At 37.9% G+C, this 24,735-nt stretch overlaps 2 protein-coding genes across 2 annotated transcripts in view; one reads left to right on the top strand and one right to left on the bottom strand.

Annotated features, from left to right (window-relative positions):
- The window catches only part of LOC110946484 (butyrophilin subfamily 2 member A2-like), a 417,600-nt gene that overhangs the window by 142,741 nt on the left and 250,124 nt on the right, over positions 1 to 24,735 (bottom strand). The window lies entirely within an intron of this gene.
- LOC110972013 (butyrophilin subfamily 3 member A2-like) lies at positions 14,832 to 24,694 on the top strand. The gene is made up of 12 exons (XM_051943918.1): positions 14,832 to 14,859; positions 15,579 to 15,672; positions 17,000 to 17,341; positions 20,570 to 20,857; positions 20,937 to 21,053; positions 21,204 to 21,238; positions 22,169 to 22,264; positions 22,532 to 22,600; positions 23,124 to 23,207; positions 23,893 to 23,973; positions 24,237 to 24,344; positions 24,465 to 24,694. Exons 1-12 carry the CDS (start codon positions 14,851 to 14,853, stop codon positions 24,609 to 24,611), a joined length of 1,470 nt encoding a protein of 489 aa, XP_051799878.1. The 5' UTR covers positions 14,832 to 14,850; the 3' UTR covers positions 24,612 to 24,694.

Below are 24,735 nucleotides of genomic sequence, written 5' to 3'. Positions count from 1 at the left end.
CAATTTCTTTATTCATTGACAAACTCCATCTGTTTTTTTTCTCTCCACTGTCCACATTCTTTACTTGTCTTCCTGTCAGAGCTTGAATACTGACGTCTGATCTGCTTTAGAGACACAAACCTTCTTCCTTTATTCTATAATTGTTTGTTTACATCAAACTTGACTTTTCTTTCTGACATCACTTGATCTTGGTATTTTACTTCATCTATCAGGAGTTAAACTTCTGTTTCTGTACTTACTATTTGATTTTTCTCTTCCAAAGTCTTCGTTTTACCTTTGAGAAAATAAAATAATCAGTATGTAAATATGGGAATGACGATAGTCCAGATGGTTGAATGAAACTTCTTGTGTCAAAGTTTCCATTAAAATCTTAATACTATGTAAAGGTCAAGACTTTTATATTAATGTGTGACTTACTGTTTTGTCCTCCTGTGTGAACAAAAAGAACAACTGCTAGAATCAACAGGGTGATGGCCGTCGCCAAGCCAACTAAGGTTGAGATATAACTGGACTGGGACACTAAGAAATCACCTGAAATGATAAAACATGAAATAAGGAGGCATTTAATATAAAGTGAACTGCAGATTTTGTCAAGTTAAATACAAACTACTAGGAACATGAATCCCTGTCTGTCTACTCTGGTTGAGGAGAACATATTTCACTAAATTACATTTGTTTGTCATGTGTCACAAATCAACATATTTTTTTCATGTAGTTTTTTTGCTTCACTTTTGCTTCTTTTCAGTAAAACAATCATATATTGGACTAGGCAGGAAATATGTCGCAAAAGATTTGCTTTTATAATTCAAACCATGATTTTCTATTTCTCCAAACCCTAAACAAGTATCTGTGAAGTAGCTAAACCAAGCTTCTAACATGTAAAAGATGTCTGACAAAGTGTGATCATTTTTTAACATTTAACCTTATAGGTTTTGATTCTGTTGCCTAAACCGAACAAGAATGTGAGTCAAAACTGAAAGTTGGGACATGGACTGTGATCTATTTGGTCAAAATCTGATTGCTCTTGTATTTCTCCATTTCTCCTAACTTGAACTTTCTGGTCGCCGTTTCCTCCTTTAACACTACAGGTCAGAAATTGCATTTAGAAACATATAGAATACATATTTAGAATACAGTTTAGTTGTAAGGGGATGTAATGTTGTGTAGACTGTGTTGCTTGAAGAAGTATGAGGGGACTACAGGTCAACAACAGGACCTTCAACAAGAAAACTGGGTTTACATCCCATGTGGGTGTTAGGATCCTGCTCTAGCCCCTGCCCTTCTTCCCCCTTCTTCCTCTTTTTCCTCATTTCTCCCTTGGTTCCTGGTCTGTTTCTGTTTTGACCTGTCTGTACCTCTCCCTCATGTCTCTCTCTCCCTGCACTCTCCCTGCTGATTACTGCAGTGAGTGTCAGCTGCAGTAATCGGCTGAATTCAACTCACCTGTTCTCCACCTCACCTCTAGCTACTTAAGCTCTGTGCTTTCATTCACTCCTTGCCGGATCAGCGACTTACATGCCTTAGAAATGGATTATACCCGCTTCTCTGATCTTTATCTCACCATGGTTTGATCATCAACAGAGACTCCCTTCAATTTAAACTACATCCAGTCAGTTCAGTTTGCCACAGTGGACTCCAGTCAAGTTGTAGATTCATCTTAAGGATGATTTAAAACTGACTGCAATCTGGAGCTACAACAAAGAGTTCAAATTATTCTGTAAATGAGAGACTTCAATGTTTGAAACAATCAACTTAAGACAATTTGCTTCCATTGAGGGTTGACTGATAAGAGACAAATATTGTCCTTTTAAACTTCAGGTGGTTGTATGAATCTGTTGATTATATGGATAAATGTTGGGCTAAAGGAGATCTGAATTAATCCACAAGTTATTCTTAAACTCATGAAAACCAATTTTGTGGTTGACAAATAGTATACGTCTGCGTAAGACCTGTCATTCTTAGCCCAAACCCTGTATGTCTACTAACCATTCAATCCCATTTTTTTTCTCAGTATATTTGCTCTCTGATCTCGCTTCCACAGAGATGATGACGTGCATTAGAAAGAAACAACCGACCTGAAAAACAACTGCTGTAATGTGGATCAACCAGTTAACTGAATATAAAATTTTTTGCTCCATCTGACTTGCACTCATAAACAAACCCTAAAACTGGAGCACTGACTCATTCCTACAGTCTTTATTCCGATCATACACAGAAATATGTTTAGAAAACCTGACAAACCCCAATTATCAGAGTCTTGAACTTTCAGTATTAACTCACCAACAACCAGTTCAACAGTACATCCTCGACCCAGTGTAGGAATGAAGCATCTGTATTTTCCCTCATCAGACGGTTTCACTTTGGAGATTTTCAGTGAAACGTCTCCAAACTCCAGTTTACTAAATAGCATTGACGATCTTCCTTTGTAATCAGGATGCTTTAAACTTTCCAGTTCCTCTCTGTACCACCACAAATAGATATATGATGGGTTTAGGTCTTCTCTGGACCACTCTACGGACATGTCTGAAGCATCAACTGCCGGTTCCAGCCAACATGACAAAAGAACGTCATCACCAACTTTTGCCAGGACCGGCTGAGACGGACCGACCACCTGAAGAAGACCTGGAGAAAAGCAGGTTGGGATTTTACAGCTTTTAAATGGGAGACATGTGAGGAAACAAATGACTACTAGTTGACTTTTTGTTGAGGGAACATATTTTAGAACGTTCTTCTATAAGATGTCACTGAGCAGCTTCCATATTTAATCATCTTTGTATTTAAATGTACATTTTGATGGTGTGTGTTGGTTACCTGAACAGTTTTGTGTTAGAAGAAGGAAAACTAAAGCTGTGAAGGAACTGAGCTGAGTCCATGGTTTAGACGAAGCATCATGAAGTTCTGAAAACTGAAATAAATCACATGTTAAATGTAATGAGGAACATGCTGATTGGAAATATCATTGTACATCTGAGCAACATAAGTCATCCACCAATCAGATTCTAGATCATCAAAGATCTCCAGCATCTGAATCAGATAAAACATTTGATCTTTCCAGATCTTGAAGACACTAATGATTGTAGAATCAGAGTTTATGACCGATGATCTCACATTTAAATGACCTTATTTTTATTAGTATTTCATACTGATGAGTACTCTTAAAGATGTGTTATGTAATGTCAGAATGCAAATTTGCTGTACATTTGACTTGGGCATCTTTCAGAACCATCAATATTCCTAAGGTCCAATTAAATGGAGTAAAATTTAATCTTAAATTCACTTTTACTTAAACACATGTGGGCCGATGTGATATCCTGGGATTGTGTATAGATCATGTGTCTTTTCTACATTTTTTTAGGGTTAAGTCATTTTATGGCTTTAAATTACAAAAAAGATTGAGTTTAGGGTTCAGACAACATTGTGTGAAAAGCCATGAAAAAAGCCAAACATATTAGATGATTACTACTAGTAGTCGTGTACCAGCATACTAGTATAGTGATAAAAGACTGTCAAGCAGCTAAACTTAGCATTGCATTGTGTTGGGAAATTAAGACGGTCAAGAAATTTGAGAACAGAAGTCACTTCTTTTTATGCAGAAACTGTTGGCTGGATGCGATTTTAAAAGTTAATCTAATTAATGAGAGGCTTTGTAATTAATTAAGCATGAATCCTCGTATTTTTGTCAAGTAGCAATACTTGACACAATAAAGAAAGTTTTTCATTGCAAATGAATTTTGATTGACAGATGAATCAGTGAATAGACATATACATGTTTATTAATTTATTTAAAAAATAAATAAAACGGGACATAGAGGGAAAAAAGTGATTTTGATGATTTAAAGCCTGGATTTAGTTTGGTTTTCCCACTGTATGGTACATAACTTCAGCATAAGTAGTTCAAGGACCTTCAAAAAGTTGAAGAGTTTAATTCTGTTTTCATAGTTTCTGGGTCTGACAAATGGTGTAATTTTGATGGTTGTTTTTTCAGGAGGATAAATTTTTATTCATGAAAAAATAATGTTCCAAGAAACTAAAAGTTCCTAATTAAATTATTGAAAGACAGACAGACAAACCAACGTCAATCATCACGTAATTGCCAAGGAGTCTGACCGTCGGCGAAGTATTAACTTAAATAAATAAACAAAAATGTTTGTTTCATTTCTTTTTATCTGCATTTTTCATCTGCACATTCATAGATTAATGCAAAATCAAAGTGCAATTATAGTGATTATATTCAACATTTCAAGTCTTTTTGTGAACTCAAACACTTTCAATGTGTTGACAAGTGTTTTATTACGGGCTGTCTACACCATTTGCTGGTACCAGGACTATCGTAGCTAACGTTAGCTCTGATGCTAACGGCAACATGTTTTACATTGAGGTGATAACGTCGGCTTGAAGTGCTGCAGTGACGAGAAAACTCGTTGCTGCACAATTTGCACACAGCCACGCTTGTATCCAAACCGCCATCGGGAATTTTTTTAAAAGAAAACTTTCTGACCAACAAGCTCAATCCGGTCTCAAACAAAATAAAATAGGAAAAGCTTTTCAATACAGTCTTTGAAACAGAAATATTCCCCAGAATTAAAATCTGTCTTCCTTCTTGCATGTCTCCATCTAATTACACAATAAAACAATCACCAGTATTTTACAAACTGTTCACCAAACTTTCTTGACATCACTCAGTGTAACCTGTGCATCTTCCTATTGGTTGGCAAACAGATTTCAGGTTCATTACTACCACTTACTGCACTACAGTGTGGATCAGTGTTACCAGTGTGCCAGAAATTACAGAACTGAGAAAAGTGGGATGAAATATGTTATTTTTTTAAAATGTTTTTTGTAAAGTCCCAGCCCTGTAGCAACTGAGTCTGTGCATCACATATCTGTACATGCAATCAGTAGTTTGGACTTAGAGGAGCTCTTCTTTCCTTCATGTTGGCTTAGTGACCATAATCTTGCATCACTTGTTGGTTTTTCACAGATTTTAACGGTGAGTATTTAGTTTACAACGATAAAACTTTACATATTAGTTACAAAAACTTGTCTTTGTCAATATGTACACTTTCTAAAACACTGTTTAACAACTTGTATATCTAAGAAAGTAATAAGTTCCATTTGATTGAAGCTAATAATAACAATAATAATAACTTTTTTTATATAGCACTTTCAAATCAAAGTGCTTTACAGAGCCAGCAACTTTTTGCAAAGCTATAAAAAGCTTTGCAGCAAGATTTAATTTAAAGTCAAACATAGCCGACCTACCTGTGTCATGGCTGCAACTGTTTCCTCGTCTCTGAAACCAGTGATGTGTTAATGTATATGTAACTTAGATCCACCCTCGTCCTCACATGACTTGTTTTCTTACCAGATCAACGACTCTGCATTTTAACCTGTGTGACAGACAATGAAATATGATCAGAATGACAGCCTGTGACACCTCATTATCATTCCACAGGGGGAGGGACAAAGTTCTGGCTTTTGTACAAAACTTAAATGAAGGATGCTTTGACAGTGACTCTGTACAATGCTGAATACATGTTTTTATGTGCAGAGATGAGAATGTAGTCATTACAATGGCTAATCCCTTCAAAAGAAAACACCACAAAAACCAATAAAAGATGTCCATTGAAGACTTTCTATTGATAAAAGAAAAAAAAAACCATGTTATACTTGGATGGTTCCTGCCTCAGTTTAGTTCTGCAGGAGCTCAGTGAACTCTTCAAACCAGTTTGCTGGCAGTTTGTGGCTCTTGCAGAACTTCATTAAACCACAGCAATTCCACCAGTCAGTCTCAAAGAGTGAACATTTGCAGGATGGTTTTCAATCTAATGTTGTCAACAAATAAAAGTCCATATCCAATAGAACACAGACCTGTTGATGTTATTCTGACTGGCGTAACCTACTTGACTGTAGGGTTTTCACCTGGTTCTTCAATGTCACTTTCATGACAAAAAAAAATTATTATTATTTTTTCATGCCAGCTACCTTTGTTTACTTTCGCTGTCTCACTGCTGACAATCAGCCAGGCTCAGAAAACTAAACTTTTTCAACAACTGCAGAGAGCCACTCACAGGGCATAACAGCAGGCCAATAAGCGTGTTACCTGTACTAAGCAAACTGTTGGAGAGAATTATGTTTAAGCAAATTCAGCATTATTTTGAAATAAATAATATGAACTCTGATGTCCAACATGCATATAAGGGAGGCTACTCCACTAGCACTGCTCTTACATGTCTCACTGATGCCCTGCTTACACAGATAGACAGGAAGTCAGTGGTAGGTGTTGTATTTCTGGACTTTAGTGCAGCCTTTGATCTGATTGACCATGAAGCTGTCAGCCTATGGTTTTAATAACTCTGTGATTGATTTTATGAGAAGTTATATGACTAACAGGAGACAATGTGTTAAGTTTAATGGTGCCTTTTCAGATATAGAGACACTTCAGTGTAGTATTCCCCAGGGGAGCTGCCTTGGACCTCTCCTTTATTCTATTTTTGTAAATGATATGTCATATGTGTTAAGAAATGCGGGTATAGTAATGTATGCAGATGATACAACCATCTTTACATCTGCAAACAGTACTGAACGAGTTAATAAGACACTTCAAGATGAGCTAACACTGATAGCTGACTGGGTTACAGCAAACAAGTTAAAGTTGAATATTTTTAAAACAAAATGTATGGTACTTGGGTCTAATTATTCACTCAAATCTAATCAAGAGTTGGTCCTCTCATTACATGATGCAGCTATTGAGCAAGTTAGAGAAGCCAAACTGCTGAGCATTACTATAGATGAAACATTATCTTGGTCTACTCACATAAACAATATAGTCAGTAAAATGAGTAAAAGTATTTCAAACATAAGAAAATGTGCTTGTTTTATAACTGACACAACAATCAAGCTTGTTATTCAGTCATTAGTCTTATCCCACCTTGACTATTGCCCTGTAATATGGTCTGGCACCTCAAAAAAAGAACTTGCTAAACTTCAGCTCGCTCAGAATAGAGCTGCACCACTGGCACTTCACTGTTCTATTAGGAATAATATAACTGCTATGCATGATAAACTCTCCTGGATGAAAGTAGAGAGATTGGCGTGCAGCCTTATTTTGTATTTGAATAATGGTTGTTGCTAGAGGTACGGACCCGTACCCGTAGCCTGTGGACTACGGATACGGCACTTGCCATTTGCCAATCAGATACGCGAGATCTGGTCACGTGACTCCCGGTAGACGCTAGCTGTACAGAGCCGTAGCATCGGTACGACAGGTACGGACCCTAAACCTGACCCTAACACTAACCCTAACCTTAACCTTTTCTTACCTTTCAACAGTTTGCAGTGGTTAGCAGCTTCTTGACTCGCGAGACTCGCATACGGGTCCGTATCTGTCTGGCAAATGGAAAGTGCCGTACCCGTAGCCTGTGGGCTACGGATACGGACCCGTATCCGTAGACACTACCTTGAATAATATCTGTACTTCATGTAAACCCAGTAGCCTATTTTCTAGATTAGTACCTATCAAGATCACACATGATTATGAAACCAGACAGGCCTTAAGCTGTCGTTTCAGACTACCTAGACCTAGGACAAATGCACTGAAAAGAACTGTATTGTACAGAGCTATTGCATATTGGAATGGACTTCCTCACTGCTTCATTCTAGTGTAAAAGATAAGGATTTAGAAGGGAATTGAAAAAAGCGGTTTTGAGTAAAGAAATTAGGTTAAATTTAGTTGATTGATGTCTGTAAAGCTGCAGAGTGCCTTATTTTTGTGTTTTTAGTTTAAACTGTATAGAGACAGCTCTTAATGAGCTGATCTCTGAATGGTCTGTGTATGCGTAGGCACATGTGTGCGTACGTATGTGCATGTAGGTGTTTGTACTATGTATTTATACTTGTACTGTGTATGCATACTATATGACCCTTTAAGAATTTGATGTGTGTGAGAGGGTGTGTGCACGCACACGTTATGATGTATGCTTATATCTATTTTTATTTTATGATTTGAGTTAGTTTATGAGAATAATTTAATTGCTTGTTTTATATTTTATGTTGTATTTTTCGTGATTTCTATTTTGGGAATTGTCTTATTTTTTTAGGGACCCCAGGAAGAATAGTCGTCACCATGGTGACAACTAATGGGGATCCAATAAACAATAAACAATAAACTTGCATTTAAACATGCGAGAACACTTCCTTTGCAGGTGTGTACAACTATTCATAAAGAATCAAGAAGGCACATCTCACTAAAGCATCCAAATGTTTGACAAAACTTTGTCATATTCTGTGTGCAGGTTGCTTGTTTCTCATAGCGAAAGACGAGTCCCTGCTCAGTTTTACTAAACCATCCAATCAACAACAATAAAGCGAGAACAGAGCCCTCATTTATCCAAAATATCTTCTATCATTCTTGTCAAATTATGTCCTTCTCGTCAGCCTCCATCTTTCTGCCTCTTTATTTCCTTCACTTGTTTGTTACCTGCCATGACCTTTGTTATCACTTCATCTGTTGTCTGTAGCACTTCATTAGTGTTCTGTAGATGTTCTTCAGGCCCTTATTTCCATTTCATCAGCTCTTCAGTCCTCCCTGTGTCTTGTAACAGTGTATAAAACCGTGATCCACTTGTAGACTCAGTCATGTCCTTTTCCACCTCCTCCAGATGCGATCACAGTTTGTCTCTTACGTTCTCCAGTTGTTTCTTCTCCTCTACCAACAGTGTCACCACCTCGGCTTTAACCTGCATTTCTGTCAGGGCATGAAGGTTTGTCACCTTACGTTAAACACACTAATTACAGCAGCTATTGAGAGAGAAATAGAATGAAATTAGACTCACCCTTTCTGTTTAGTCTCCAACACGAAAAGCAAAACTGCAACAATAACCAAGAATCCAACAACAACAGGCATAATGATGTGAACCGCAGATTTGCAGCACACAATGACGTCATCTCAAATGATAGAACACAGAACAGAAAGGAATTTGTGGAAAATAATTCATTTTTCTGCTTAAATCTTTATTGAAAGTTAAAAAAAACCAAAAACAGGCACAACTTGGTAAAGACAACAGGCCTCAGAACCAGTCGTTCAAATTCATTTTCAGTCATCAGATGTTTATTATCTTGGCTGCCAATTTAATGAGAGTTTGTTTTGTTTTTTATATTTTTACATATTTTTGAGGGTAGCTTACAGCAGTTGGAGGAAAATTCCTTCATTCTAACTCAAGTTATTGTTGTTAAACTGCATCTGTTCGCTAATATGTTGGAATCAAAAACTTCCAAGACTCTTCCAGGTGTATGTTCATGAATAGCAGAATGGTCATGTAACATATGTGAGCATTAACTTTAATTACACAGGATTCAACATGACGTCTGCGACATCAGGGTCTGAGTTACATGCGTTAACGTGATCACCATCAGCTGCTCAATGCAGATGTTGAGTGATGCTTTTGATGAACAGGAGATAGTTCCAAGTGTTGCAGGAGCACTGGGAGCGGTGCATCGCTGATTTGAAGGGTCTACTTTAAATCAGCTGGTGGTCAAATTTAATCCAGGAGCAGTTTCTGATTTTTGTAAAACTAATCTCTAAACCTGCTGATCGAGCACTGCTTTGCTTTAGTAAGAAGGTATCAGGCATCTACACTCATGTTGAACCATGTCCTGCTGTGACATATTTAGTTTTTCAATCCCTAATTTGACTCTTGATAAATATGTTTGCTATTATTTTTACTATTTGGTGATATTTTTCCTGAATGAAACTTGTCAACATGTGAAGCAGAATAAACTGTTCTTACTGTATGTGACTATTTTAGGAATGATGGTTTACCATTTTTGATGTGTTATGTGAAAGAAAGTCCATGTTGAAAGTAAAGAGGGCTTGGTTTCGTGAGGTGTCCTCCTCTACAGAGAAGCAGCCACCATACCTGCCATGACACGCCTAAACGTCTGAAACAGCGTGTTATCCTGATGAAAAAAACTGACTTCATCTTCTCGTAAACCGTTGGCATTGATCCAGCTGAAACAACCTTCATACATCTAGTTTGACCAGAAAAGTGAGTTTGGGTGTATGAACAAACCTGAAGCCCAGTCATGCAAGGTTATCCAGAAAATACTCTTTTCATTCAAACTGCAGTACTTTATATTTCTGTAAAAGATTCTGATAAAAAAATGATAAAAATGATGTTTGTTAATTATCTAAAATTTTAAAATTTAGTATTATAGAAAAGAAAAGTGTAAGGAAGTTGTTTTTCAAGACAACATTGCTTAAAATTACATGATAAAAGATACAAAAGCATCATGATAACTAGATATAGTTACAGTATGGTGATTCAGACTGTGAAACAGCTAAACTTAGCATTACATTGTGTTAGTTGGAGATTTACCATAGTTTTGGTTATTATTGGGAAAGACGCTCAAGAAATTTGAGAACAGAAAGCACTCCTATTTATGTAGAAACTAGTTCTGTACATTACATATCTGGACATGCCACATTACGATCCATTGCTTCGGCTCAGGGGAGTTCTCATTTTCTTCATTTTGACTTCTTTAATAATCTCAGTGACCACAATCTTGCATCAATCATGAGTTTGTCACAGGTTTAACTGGTTAACAGTGAATATTCAGTTTACAACAGTGAAACTTTATATATTAGCTACAAAACCTGCCTTTGTCATTCTGTACACTTTCTAAAACACATTTTAAGAACCTGTATACATGCCTACATGTGTCAAGGTTGCAACTTCCTGTCTCTGAAACCGGCCAGACGAGAGTTTTTCTAACTTGAATCAACCCCTTCATCACATAATTTGTTTTCTTATCAGATCAACAGGTGAGATCAGTTCAGGTGAAGAATTAACTTACATAAACGGAAACTCCATCAGGTGTCAAAAATCAATGTGTCAAACAAACAGCTTTGGCACTTCATTCAAAACATGGTTCATTATTTGAGGCTTCAATGACGACCGGTGCTTGAGTAGGACATCTAGTTGTCAATAACATGAAGTACAAACAAGACATGGTTTTGACTGGTTAATGGATTGTTTTGAATCTGATTCTCCATACACAACCCTGTTTGATTAGACTCGATGATTGTATGGTTTCTAGTGGATACAATAATAATATTGATATTACTAGTATTTGTCATGGCAATAACTACTGAAGAGCATGTTTCTTATTTGTCAGGTCTGTGTGTAACCCTATATACTCTTCACTTATATTTTGTCCTTTGAAACATTTAAATGGTGCTGCTACATTCATGAGATGTGCTCTACAAATGCAGACTTTAGTAATTTTCACATGAGGCTGATCCAAACACAGATTATATTATGGGTTTTGGCAGAGTATGTCTTGAGGTTCATTGGTAAAGAGGGTGTGCTTGTGTAACTGGTTATGAGTTTTTATGAAGAAATAACAATTTATCCACAGGTTTCTGACTCAAGCTGTTTCTTCTTTTACAGACCGTCTCCCCAGTCTTGGAAGAAACTCGTTCCCATGACACAGATGAGGCTTGGGTGCACAGGATAAGTTTGGGTGCATTATACAGGTTCAGGTAACGCTCTGGGACACCGGCTGCCACTCTCTGACTGGTGGATCAAGTTTTGAAGTGTGGATCCACAAGTTTAGCAACTGCCAGGAACTGTCTTTTTTCTTTATGTTGCAATCTGTTCACCAGGCGTCTGATCAGGTTGTGTATAGAAGCTTGATATTTAGCTAGCTGTGACTGTTGACTAAGATGACAAACTTATAGAAAAAAAGCACAGAAAAAATATACAAAGGATTTATTTCCCTGATAATATGAGGTACAGTGAGACGTTCAATCAAGGCTGACAATGTGATGGAAATATGAAAAATTGAAGAGAGGACATAGATTTGCTCTACGCATTCTTTATTTAGCCATTTTGTACATGGATTATTTTAAAATGGATGAATGGGATGTAAATTATCCTCCAATTCTGGTATGACCCCAAAGGCGGTGATTCAGCAATAAGAGCATCCATTCATCTAAAACGTGAATTGTTTGCTCGTCACCGATTTTGATTCTAGTCAACACAGGAACTTCATATAAAGTGTTAAAAACTGTCATGTTTGAATCCACAATGCTAAACAAATTGCCGTTTCGGGGCGGTAAAATTACTACTGACAGCGCAAACACACCGATTATTTTAATTTGTTAGCTTACCGGTATTACAAGTACTCTCACACAGGGGTGTCAACTGCTAAATTTTCCTCTTTGTGAATTTTAAGTTCAAGAAAAGTTGAGAACAGGCAGAGTTCAGAACAGAGCAGCACTTTTCACAGATCGTCCGTGAACGAGTCAGTAATGGTCCACAGCCTCTCCTCTGCTATGTTCAGTAACAGGCACAACAGAGGATTAATAATAATAATAATGATAACTAACAAAGGTTAGCACGATTTGTATTACTTGCTGCAGTGTCGGAGGTAGTTTGCTTCACACCACGTATCATATGCGATGTGAACGACGGATCACTGTTCTCTCCACCATTCTGTCATTTACTCTCGTCCTCCTTTTTCTGTCTCTATCAGCATCATTAAAGGCAAAAAAGCTCAAAAATAAATCTTGAATTAAATGACTGTAGCATTGCCGCACTTATCATTTTATGAATTCACTTCCTCCCGTCTGAAATCAAAGTCAGCAGCTCTGCTCTGACACATGACAACAATGAGGCTGCTCAGATGAAACCACATTTACTGTCAAACTGAGAAAATAATAAATACAGTAGCATTTAGTTTAAATAGAACTGACTGTGTACATGATGTAAAGTCTTTCTGATTTCATATTGTTATAGTACTTTGACTGTACTCAAGGGGCTTAATTTCAGGTAATAAAGTATTATCTGCTGTTTTATACTTTTTGCTTTATAAGAGTTATAGTTTGTTTTGTTTTTTTTAAACACTGGTGTTGCTCCTGTTTTTTGATTTTCTGTATTTGAAACACTTGGCAGTGTGTCAAAACATTGCACTCTTTAACAATGAATAGTATTAAAGTATTTTTGTGAATCTGTAGTTGAATCTGTTTACATAAATGTTCTTACCACAGACCGTCCTCCCATTCCACCCTGCCAACACCTCTTGCCACCCCATGCCAAACTTTCTAGATCCACCAGTGATTCAGACATAGTTTATTTCTCACAGTTTAGCAGAAAACAGAAGAAATGTTTATGACATTAAACAATAAAACATTAAATGTTTATTTGTTGCATAATGTTGTATAAGTACACACGTCTTCCATCATGGAGATAAATGCTGCTTCTCTGTTTTCTCCAGCTCAGCAGGAGAACAAACTGTGGGGCTCCAGAGGAAGCAGCAGGTCCTAGAACTGGTCCATCAGTGCAGCTGTAGACAAACGTACTGAGGCCAAAATGAAATACAACTTTTCAATTCTAAGTATATTTTGAGTGAGATCATCCTTTAAACTGTAAGTCGTGCACTTTACTGATCATCTATTGTAGAAGGAGAGCAGCTTCCAGCTCTGATGAAGAGGGTGGATCCAAGTTAGATAAACACTCATCTGGTTGGTGTGGTGCCAAGTACCTACTGTTAAGGAAATTCTACAATGTCGAGAGAGGAGGAGGTAGATACAGAGACACTTAGGTTGGAGATGAGGTTTACTGATATCAGGAGAAGTGAGACAAAAAGCAGCACATTCACATGAGCTTCCATTCTGAGGGTTGTGAGGAATGCCATATTTAGATTACAGGCTAACATGGCTCAGACACATCAGATGAAACATTAATCTTGACCAGTCAGGGAGTCCTGACTTATCTTCTTTCTACAGCAGTTGCTTTTTAGTGTATCTTCTTCTCGGCTTCTGTCTCTCTCAGGGTTATATTAGAGAGAGAGAAATGTGCTCACAGCCTTAAATGGAAGAAGAACAGGGTTGATTTGAGGTGACCTATAGGATCTACAGGATGAGTTAAAGTGACTGCAGTTGACAGACGCAACCTGCATGATATTCTGGGATGTCTTCAGCTAACAGCTGCAAGGAACGAGAGTCATTTTTCCTTCACGCTTGCCCCCTATAGAAGTGTTAGTAATAACCTGAGGATTATAGAGAGGGCGTACATTTTCTGGCAGGTGCAGTAAAGCAGGCTGAAATAATGTGCATCCTCCTCATGACATGTTCTGGTTCTAGTCCTCTATCTTCATTTGTCTGTGTTCAGAATTTCTGAATAACTGCTATAAAGTTATGATGAGTGAGTTACAGCATCAACTATTGTTGGCAGCGCTGCAGTAAGTTCATCACAGCTTAAAATTCCAGTCAAAAAGGTGGAAATTGAGTCTGGCAGTGCGTTAACATGTTCACAATGGTGTTAATTTTATTGTATCAGAAGTTGGACAGATCGGTCCGAAGGACTGAATCTCGTACCCAGAGAGTATTGAGCCTTTGTTCAGTTAGCAGACTGATGGCCTAATATTACACTTTTTTACAAAAAGGAGAAGGAAAAGACATTGTCCGGCAGCTCTATGAATACCATTAACTTGGACAACACGTAATGTACAGAATAGCAAAAACAGTGATTTAGGTAGAAATGTCACATGTCACATTACCAAACATCTTCGACAATTAAAGCATGATCGTATCAATCTACATTTTGTTAAATTAATAGGCTAAACTGATATCTAAACACAGAATTGTAGCTCCATTCCTCTGATTGCATGCGCTCTCCCACAGCAGGGGATATACTTTCTATCAGGATAAGTTCTTTGGCACGACCCCAACCAGACGAGTGTTTATCTAACATGGATCCACCCTCTTCATGAGAGCTGGGGGCTGCTCTCTAAGGGCTTCATGTTTAGAGCATTTTATGTTTCAGAGACGAGGAAACAGTTGCAGCCATGACTCAGGTAGGTCAGCTACATCTGACTTGCAAAGCATTTTACAGCTCAAGTCAAAGGCATATCATCACTTTCTTAGATATGAGTTATTCTACCAAATTGGTCTAAATTCTGAGTTCTAATTTATATGAAATTTCTATATTATTTTGATTTTTTTTTTTTTTTTTTTACCGTATTAATAAACTCAGATTTTCCAGTACTTCATATATTCAAGATCTGGAAAATGAAAGTGTTTTATTTGATCCAGATGTTGGAGATCTTTGATGATCTAGAATGTGATTGGTGGATGACTTATGTTGCTCATATGTACAATGATATTTCCAATCAGTATGTTCCTCATCGAGCTGCACAGGGGAGTAGTGGTTAGCACTTTCGCCTTACAGCTAGAAGATCCATGGTTCGCGTCCAGGATCTTTCTGCATGGAGTTTGCATGTTCTCCCTGTGCATGCGTGGGTTCTCTCCGGGTACTCTGGCTTCCTCCCACAGTCCAAAAATATGCTGAGGTTCACTGATCACTCTAAATTGTCCGTAGGTGTGAATGTGAGTGTGATTGTGTGTCTGTATATGTAGCCCTGTGACAGACTGGTGACCTGTCCAGCGTGTCCCCTGCCTTCACCCAAGTCAGCTGGGATAGACTCCAGCACCCCTGCAACACTAACAAGGATAAAGTGATGCATAGATAGTGGATGGATGTTTCTCATTATATTTGACATGTGATTTATTTCAGTTTTTAGAACTTCATGGTGCTTCGTCTAAACCATGGACTCAGCTCAGTTCCTTCACAGCTTTAGTTTTCCTTCTTCTAACACAAAACTGTTCAGGTAACCGACACACACCATCAAAATATACATTTAAATACAAAGATGATTAATGACGCTGTCACACTCTAGCGTATAGAGCCAGCGTATGAGGAACATATGGACTTTTTGGGCATACGCTGACATACACTGAAACACGCTGGGGGTACACTGGAATACGTTTCTAGTATGCTGGGGTACGTTGGTGTTCGCTGATGTACGCTGACGGCCAAAAAATTTTTTGAACATGAACAAATATTTTCAGAGTATGCCGACGTATGAATTTTACGCTCCTCATACGTTCCTCATATGCTAAACACGCTAGAGGTACGCTGAAGGTACGTTACTCATACGTCGAGTACGCTTCTCATACGTTGAAATTGAGTGGGTCAGGAAACCTAGCGTTAGAGGAGCGTATAATGAACGTGTGTCTGACGTGTGTCTAACGAATGGCTAACGTTATGATGGTAGTTCTAACGAGAGTCTAACGTACTCAACTTATGCCTAACGTGTTCTGAGCTTACAGCCAACTCATCCCATGCGTATTACATGCATATTTCCAGCGTATGGGGGGTATATAAAGTGTCACATTTCCAAATCTGTATCAGTTTGTACCAGCAGTTCAGAGATGGAGGTTGCTGTGCTGCAACATCACCAAGATTTGTTACGGTTGGCAGTTGAGTATGCTAGACACAGAAGAAGAAGGCGTAGAATGAGACGTGCAATCTGGGTGAAACCTTGGATTGGAAGGCGGTGTCAATTTGACCTTTATGACCAGGTTATGGTTGAATTGAGAAATGAAGATCAGAGATCATCTTGACAGCTTGAAGTCTACTGGCGGAATGGCGAAATTCGCGTGCTGCCACCTTTTATACCCCCCGCTGTGTACGCTCCTCATACGTTAGACTGACATTCCGCATACGTTTCTCATACGTCGGAGGTACGCTGATATACGTTACTCATACATCGGTATACGTCCAACTCAAATACACATCACATCACATACGCTCACATATGCTGACATACGCTATGCGTACGCTACTCATACGCTACTCATACGCTGATGGTACGCTAGGCTCACGTTACTCTAACGGTCATTAACCGAAAATCGACATCATACGCTGACAAGTTGTGCGTATAAACAATTTTTTTGAAATATTCGATACGTTCCTCATACGCTGGCTCTATACGCTAGAGTGTGACAGCGCCATAAATATGGAAGCTGCTCAGTAACATCTTATAGAAGAACGTTCTAAAATATGTTCCCTCAACAAAAAGACCACTAGTAGTCATTTGTTTCCTCACATGCCTGCCGCTAAAAACTGTAAAATCCCAACCTGCTTTTCTCCAGGTCTTTCCCAGGTGGTCGGTCCGTCTCAGCCGGTCCTGGCAACGGTTGGTGGTGACGCTCTTTTGTCGTGTCGCCTGGAACCTGCCGTCGATGCTTCAGACATGTCCATAGAGTGGTCCAGAGAAGACCTAGACCCTTCATATGTCTATGTGTGGTGGGATGAAGAGGAACTGGAAAGTTCCAAACATCCTGCTTATAAAGGAAGAACGTCATTGTTACTTAATAAACTGGAGTTTGGAGATGTTTCACTGAAAATCTCCAAAGTGAAACCGTCTGATAAGGGAAAATACAGATGCTTCATTCCTACACTGGGTCGAGGATCTACTGTTGAACTGGTTGTTGGTGAGTTAATACTGAAAGTTCAAGACTCAGGTAATTGAGATTTGTCAGGTTTTCTCAAGATATTTCTGTGTATGGTTAGAATAAAGACTGTAGGAATGAGTCACTGCTCCAGTTTTAGGGTTTGTTTATGAGTACAGGTCATAATTAACCTAGCTGCGCTAGACAACCCACGGCAACAAATTTAATTCTCTGCCAGGGTGGGTCTAGTTACCCTCCATAAGGCTCGAGGCTGGATGCTCCTAAAACGAATCACCATGAAGTGTAGAGTCAGAAGGCGGGCGTAACAAAGTGACGACAGAGGCGCGACGATTCTGACAGAAACAACCGGCGCACAATAAACAGTTATCTTTCGACTCGGCTTTGGCCACAGCCCTTAAAGATTTGAAGCTAAAATTCAACTTGAAAGATAAACAAAAGATGGCGCTGAAGTGTTTCATTGAGAAGAAAGACGTATTTGGACTTATGCCGATGGGATATGGCAAATCCTTAATATACCAGTTGGCTCCGCTGGTTGGGAAGCTAATGGGACTTAGCCACAATCCAGCGCTCTAGGAACTACGTCAGCCTATTCGTTGCGCTGATTGGTTGTATACCTACCCAATTGCTGCACAGTGATTTGATAGACAACCTTTTAGCCCGCCTCCCTCCCTGTCGAGCGTGCCTAGACCCTTGCGTCTTCAGAACATGGGTCTAGCGCGGCTAGGTTAGGTCATAATAATAATGGATTAGATTTATATAGCGCTTTTCAAGGCACTCAAAGCTCTTCACAATGCATCCATATTCATTCACTCACACATTCTCACTCTGGTGGTGGTAAGCTACATTTGTAGCCACAGCTGCCCTGAGGCAGACTGATGGAAGCGTGGCTGCCAATCCACGCCTACGGCCCCTCCGACCACCACCAACATTCACATGCATTCATACACCAGTGTGAGAGCAGCACTGGAGACAAGGCGGGTAAAGTGTCTTGCCCAAGCACACAACAGCACATGACTAGGTCAGAGTGGGAATCAAACCACCGACCCTTTGATCACTGGACGACCCGCTCTACCACCTGAGCCACAGCTGCCCCTAGGTTAGACAGAGCGAGAGATTTTACAATCAGTTAACTAGTTGATCCACATTCCAGCAGTTGTTTCTCAGGTCGGTTGTTTCTTTCTAATCCATGTCATCCTCTCTGTGGAGGTGGTGTCCTTTTTTTGATCAGGTCAAATAAAACAGAACCGAGATCACAGAAACTCATCCCCTGTAGGAAAACAATAGAAAGGCATCAAAGCAGCAGCATTTTATAATCTAAAACTACTTTATAGCATCAGAAGATTCAGTTTATACAGAATCAAACATGTTTTTGGTGTCAGAGAGCAACTATACTGAGAAACAATTGGATTGAATGGTTAGTAGACATACAGGGTTTGAGCTAAGCCTGACAGGTCTTACATGTGTGTACTGTTTGTCAACCATAAACAGGTTTTCATGAGTTTCAGAATAACTTGTGGCTTAATTCAGATCTTCTTTAGCCCAGCATTTCTCCATACAACCAACAGATTCACACAATCATTTCTGATCAGTATACTCTCAGTGGAAGCACATTGTCATATTTTTTATAGTTTCAAACACTAAAGTCTCTCATTTACAAAATCATTCAGACTCTTTGTTGTGGCTCCAGATTGCAGTCAGTTTTAAATCATCCTTAAGATGGATCTAGAAATTGACATGAGTCCACTGTAGCAAACTGAACTGACTGGATACAGTTTAAATTTTTTTTTTTAAAAATCTAAAAATATGTTGTAACTTTGCATTCAAGAGTTATTGAGAGTATATTAATAATCAAAATGGATATTTTTTTCCGTTTTGAAATGAAATCCACATTCTGATTCAACTAAAATGCATTATCAATGATATTTGCTTGGAACATATCACAAATACATTTCTAAACAGCATATATCTCCCATTTATTTTATTGCTTTGTTGTTCATATGTTAGATGAAGCAGGATTCAGTAACCAGGCAACCCAAAAATTTAAGAAAAACTTTAACCATATTCTAAAGGGTTGTATTTTAAACCAAACCATGAAAATGTCCTCAACTTGACCAATTTTGGCATGTAAACTCAACCAAGCCTCTAATAAGTGGGTTTTGTTGTGAAAGTGATATTTTCTACTTAGAGTCTAAATAGTTTTGGTGCCTAAATTTACTCAAACTAGTGAAAATTTGAGCTAATTTCAAGAACAATGGTCCCACATAGGATTTAAACCCAGTCTCCATGTTGAAAGTCTTGTTGTTGACCTCATACTTCTTCAAGCAGCGCAGTCTTCACAATGTTACATTCCCTTACTACTAAACTGTGTTCTAAATTATGTTTTCTAAATGTAATTTCTGACCTTTAATGTTAAAGGAGAAAAAGGTGACCAGAAAATCCAAATTAGGAGGTAAGACTGGAAAATGGAGGCATACATTACATACACAACATGAGAAAAAAAATACAAGGTTAAATGTCGAGAAAAATAGTATGCTTTGTTAGACACTTTCACACGTTAGAAGCCTGATTACGGCAAATTATCCCAACTACTCGCTTAGGGTTTGAAAAAAAATATCACAGTTTCAGTAAAAATATGTCTCTTTTACTACATGTTTGAAGCTTTTCAAGCTGGCTTACCATGGTGACAAGTCCCACCCCATCTAATATGTGATTGTTTGACTGCAAAGAAGCAACAGTGAAGCAGTGAAATGCATGACAAAGATGTGTTGATTAGAAATGTATCTGTGATACGTTATCAACATAATTGGGCAGAAAATACGGTCCGATCAAAACATAACTGAGAATGCAGAGTAGATGTAAAGGAATGTATTCCGGAGGAGACTTAGTTGCATCAGGCGGACTTTATAGCTCCTTAAAAAAACATGTCAGAGTCTTGCTTGTAGGTTTCTTTCAAAATATAATTTAGAATGCAGTTTCACCTTAAAGAAGTGTGACTGCTTCAAGGAGGTTGTCAGAAAACATTCATCCAGTGCTGGTAAAGTGTCACAGCAGGGACTAGAACCCAAATGCAGACACAGAGAATGAGCAGAGACAGGTGGAGGATGCAAAAGAATTTATTTGAAAAACAAAGTCCAAAGTAGAGAGACAGACTGACAATGACAGGGACTGGGTCAGTGATCCTGACAGTGAAGTTGTAACACAGTTCTGTCCTTCTTTTCTACTGTCTGATGTTTCCCTTCTTCTCTTCAGGTATTGATCCTTTTACAGTCATCAGTTTAGCAGGACTTGATAGAAGCAGCAGCTCAGTGGTGTTACAGTGTAAATCTGCAGGCTGGTATCCAGAGCCTGAGGTGTTGTGGCTGGACGGTGATGGAAACCTCCTCTCTGCTGGACCTACAGAGACAGTCAGAGGTGCTGATGAACTTTATACTGTCAGCAGCAGAGTGACTGTGGAGAAGAAACACGGCAACAAGTTCACCTGCAGAGTCCAGCAGAAAAACATCAAGCAGACCAGAGAGGCTCTGATACACGTAACAGGTAGTTTGTATTCAATTTGACAAAAGCCACAGTTCAATTTAGAATAAATGGCTCATTATTTCATATTTTATAATTTCAGATGATTTCTTTCAGGCCGAGTCCAGTAACACCTCGATCATAGACAACCTGACTTGGACTGCAGCTGCTGCCTTCATCCTGTTCATTTTCTTTTTTGTTTACACAATGATCCTTGCAAGTAAGTCATATTAGTGAAAATTCCTGACTTTTACAAAGTATTGAGGTTTTAATGGAAAATGTGACATGACAGGTTTTCTTTTATTATATGCATCTGTCCAGATTATCATTCTTTCTGTATTTAAATAATGATGATTTTATTTTCTCAAAGGGAAAGGGAAGACTTTGGAAGAGACAGTTGAACGAGTAAGTAACGAAACAGAAGTTTGACTGCTGGTAGATGAAGAAAGACACCAAGATCAGGAGATCGCAGAAAGTAAAGTCAAATTCAGTGTAAACAAGCAATTATAGAATAAAGGAAGAAGATTTGTATCTCTAATGCAGATCATACGTCAGTATTCAAACTATGACAGGAAGACAAGTAAAGAATCTGGACGAAGAAGAAGAAAAACCAGATGTAGTTTATCCATGAACAGAGAAGAACAACAGCTTGAGCAAACTTCGGTGGAGATTAAAGAAAGTTTCTATTGAATAAAAACTCACAAGTTTCTATTTAATAACATATTTGTTGTAACCAAAGAGTGTGAACCTGAACAGACGATCAGTAACTAAAGAGCAGGAGTCAAAGAAGCAGTAAAAAGAAGTTAATGGTTGTATGTAAAGAAACAGCAGCTTCTGGATGAAAAACACAAGATGGAGACTGAACTGTAGATTCTGGTTTCACTTTCATTCACTGGTTGGTTAAATTTCTGCAACCAGAACTCTGCAGTTAGAAAAACACCATGATTTGGGTTCAAATATAAACCTTTCAGAACATGTTTGAAGACTTTCCTCCATTTTCTCTGTTACCAGGTTGACAAGAAATAAAAGAAAAGATGTTGATTAGAAACATATTAGTGATAATCAAACATGTAGTTTAGTTAAATATGAACATCATTGTTGAGAGACAGAGTTACCTGAATTAAAATAAGGTGATAAAGTGAATGTTCCAAGCAGCTGGTTCAGAGGAGAACTTACTCACCATCTAAAGCTACAGAAACAGAGATTTAAGCAGAACTCAGCTATGTTACATGAACATGCTTTTAATGAGTCTCCAACCAATCAGAAGTCACACATTAATGTCATGTACAGATGAGTTCAGATAAATATATTATTTTGTTTCTCTCTTGTTTCCAGTTGATAGAGATCAAGAGAAAATTCCTGGATGAGAAGCTAAAATCAATGAAGACTGAGAGAAAACTGAAGAATAAGATCCAGAACAAGATCCAGGAGGTTCATGTTTTCTCTCAAATCATTGATCTGCTCTCATCTCTCTTCTCTTATAATACTGGTCTGTTGTTGAGACCAAAACAACTTCAAATATCCAGAAGAACAAGACAACAAACAGCTGTTTTCAGATTCAGATTCAGTTCCACTGTGATCTCTAATTCTGATTTTGTTTTTCATGTTTGGTGAAAAAATGAAACTGGTTCCTTCTAAGGTGAACATTCTCCTTTCATATCAGAAACTAAAACAGAGCATGTGTTTGTTTATTTGCAGCTGGATGAAATGAACTTTGATACCAACTCTGACCCTACTGGGAGCGATGAGAAGAATCAACAGGAAGAAGTGAATGTCACCATCAAAACCTTTTTCAATCAATGACTGATATGTCTACTGAACTCACTGTGATGTAAAGTTCTAGCAGGAAAGTTAACTAGTTCACTGTTTATCAGATTAATGAAACGTCATTAACTTTCTACAGAATCAAATCAAAATGTCAAATTAATGGAAACTATTAACAGTGAAACTGACTGGTGTCTATGAACTGAGTTACATTTGAGCATAAATCTAAATGATCTTGAACACAGAATAAACTTCAACAGTCCAGTTTGGTTCACTGTTACTTTCTGCTATAAACCACAAAAGAAACATCAACATCCATCAGTCTGAAAGTCAAATAATGTGACAAACACACAGAAGAAGTCACCATCTAAAGCTACAGAAACAGAGATTTAAGCAGAACTCAGCTATGTTACATGAACATGCTTTTAATGAGTCTCCAACCAATCAGAAGAAGGAATCTTTCCACCAATCATGTCATGTGTATCTGTGCTTCAATACATAAACTGTCTTTTTATTCTGTCTCCAGTTAGAGAAGCTCCAGGATGAGAAGCAGAAGTGGATGAAGACTGTTGTAAACCTGAAGACAGAACTCCAGAACATGAACCAGGAGGTTTATCTGCTGTCATCTCTCTTCTGTCTCTTTTCAGATGAAACTGATTTGTTGTTGGGAACAAGACAACTTTAAACATCCATAAAAACTCATTTAAACATTTAATAAGTGAGACTGAAGTCCAGTTTGACTGCAGCAAAGTTTAATGTGATCACATTCCTCCTGTGTTAATGTGTTACTGAGCAGCAGGTTTAATGTTCATAGAAATATCAGACTTATTATCAGACTATTAGACATTTAATCTGAACTCAACCTTTTGAATGACAATAAGTTTAGTCACATCTTCCAATGAATTAGAAACAAGAATTCAGTTAAATCTTGTGAGTTCATTGACTCAATGAGAAGAACCTGCTTTTAAACACAGAGTTCATTTAATTTTGTTCTCATGTTACAAGTTCAACAGACACAACTTCATACAGTCATAAACAAAAGTTAACATCCCCTTGTAAAGATCGTAAATATCATGACAGTCTTTAATTTCCAATGACTCCTACAACTCTGAACTTTCTATGATGGAATCATCTAAACTCATGAATCATTGATTTAGTTCTTTCTTAGATTAGATTTTATCAAATGTGTCCCTGTAATGTGACTGTGTAAACAGCTGTCGGACCCCACACTGTTAGTAAAACCTGCCCACACACACACACACACCTGAATAACTGACCTGTGTGTTGTCTCTCAGCTGCAGCTGACAGGACCCATAACTTTAGAAGAAGTCAGTGAACAGGGCCGCTACATCCGTCTGAAGAACATTTCCAATGAGGTAATTTTGTTTACATGTACATGAACCTTCTGAATACTGTGTAAACATGTACAATAAGTTTTATATCAATATGATGATCAAATATATCCACAGATATTCTAAATTTTCCATTAAATAACAGCTAATGCTGTTAACATCAGAGTGTATTTTGTCTGTAGATCAACATGTAGAGGTCATAATTTTATTTGTGGACACCATGTATGTAACACACACTGGAGATTATTTAGTTTTTCTACCTTTAGTGTTGAATTTTCCTCCTGCAGGAGATAAAACTGGGAGGCTGGAAGTTAGAACTACAGAGAAACAACAGAAAACCAGCCACATATACCTTTGATGAGTCATTAAAACTTCAGACTGGAGGGATTCTCTGTGTGAGTCTGAACTTCCCGCTTAATGTTCCATTTTTACTTTTTTAAACTTCTTTCTCATTTTTATTGTATTCATAAAACTGCGACTGTTGCATTTGACTGTTGTCTTTACTTCATTTGCAGATACAACGCCCATACTCTTACATCAAACATTCTGATGATATTAAACTGGAGTGGTCAGACATGACGAAATGGAGACCTGAAGACAAACTGCAGATAAAAGTCATCAGCAACAATGGAGAGATATTCAAATTGTTGTACTGGGAATAAACATATGAAACGGAACTTTTTGCATTAATCAAAGTCAGCCTTTGTTTTTTGTAAAAATATTAAATTCAACATTATTGTTATTATTTTGTTGTTTTTTTAAGCTTGTTTTCAAATATCCATTTTG

The sequence above is a fragment of the Acanthochromis polyacanthus genome, chromosome 23 (assembly GCF_021347895.1).
Source record: "Acanthochromis polyacanthus isolate Apoly-LR-REF ecotype Palm Island chromosome 23, KAUST_Apoly_ChrSc, whole genome shotgun sequence".
NCBI lineage: Eukaryota > Metazoa > Chordata > Actinopteri > Pomacentridae > Acanthochromis > Acanthochromis polyacanthus.
This window is presented reverse-complemented; position numbering and strand designations above follow the sequence as displayed.

Excerpts from the sequence above, each read along its gene's own strand:
- LOC110972013 (XM_051943918.1), top strand. Across the intron at positions 23,208-23,892 it reads TCCAGAACATGAACCAGGAG|CTGCAGCTGACAGGACCCAT; the intron begins GTTTATCTGCTG and ends GTTGTCTCTCAG. Across the intron at positions 24,345-24,464 it reads AGACTGGAGGGATTCTCTGT|ATACAACGCCCATACTCTTA; the intron begins GTGAGTCTGAAC and ends CTTCATTTGCAG.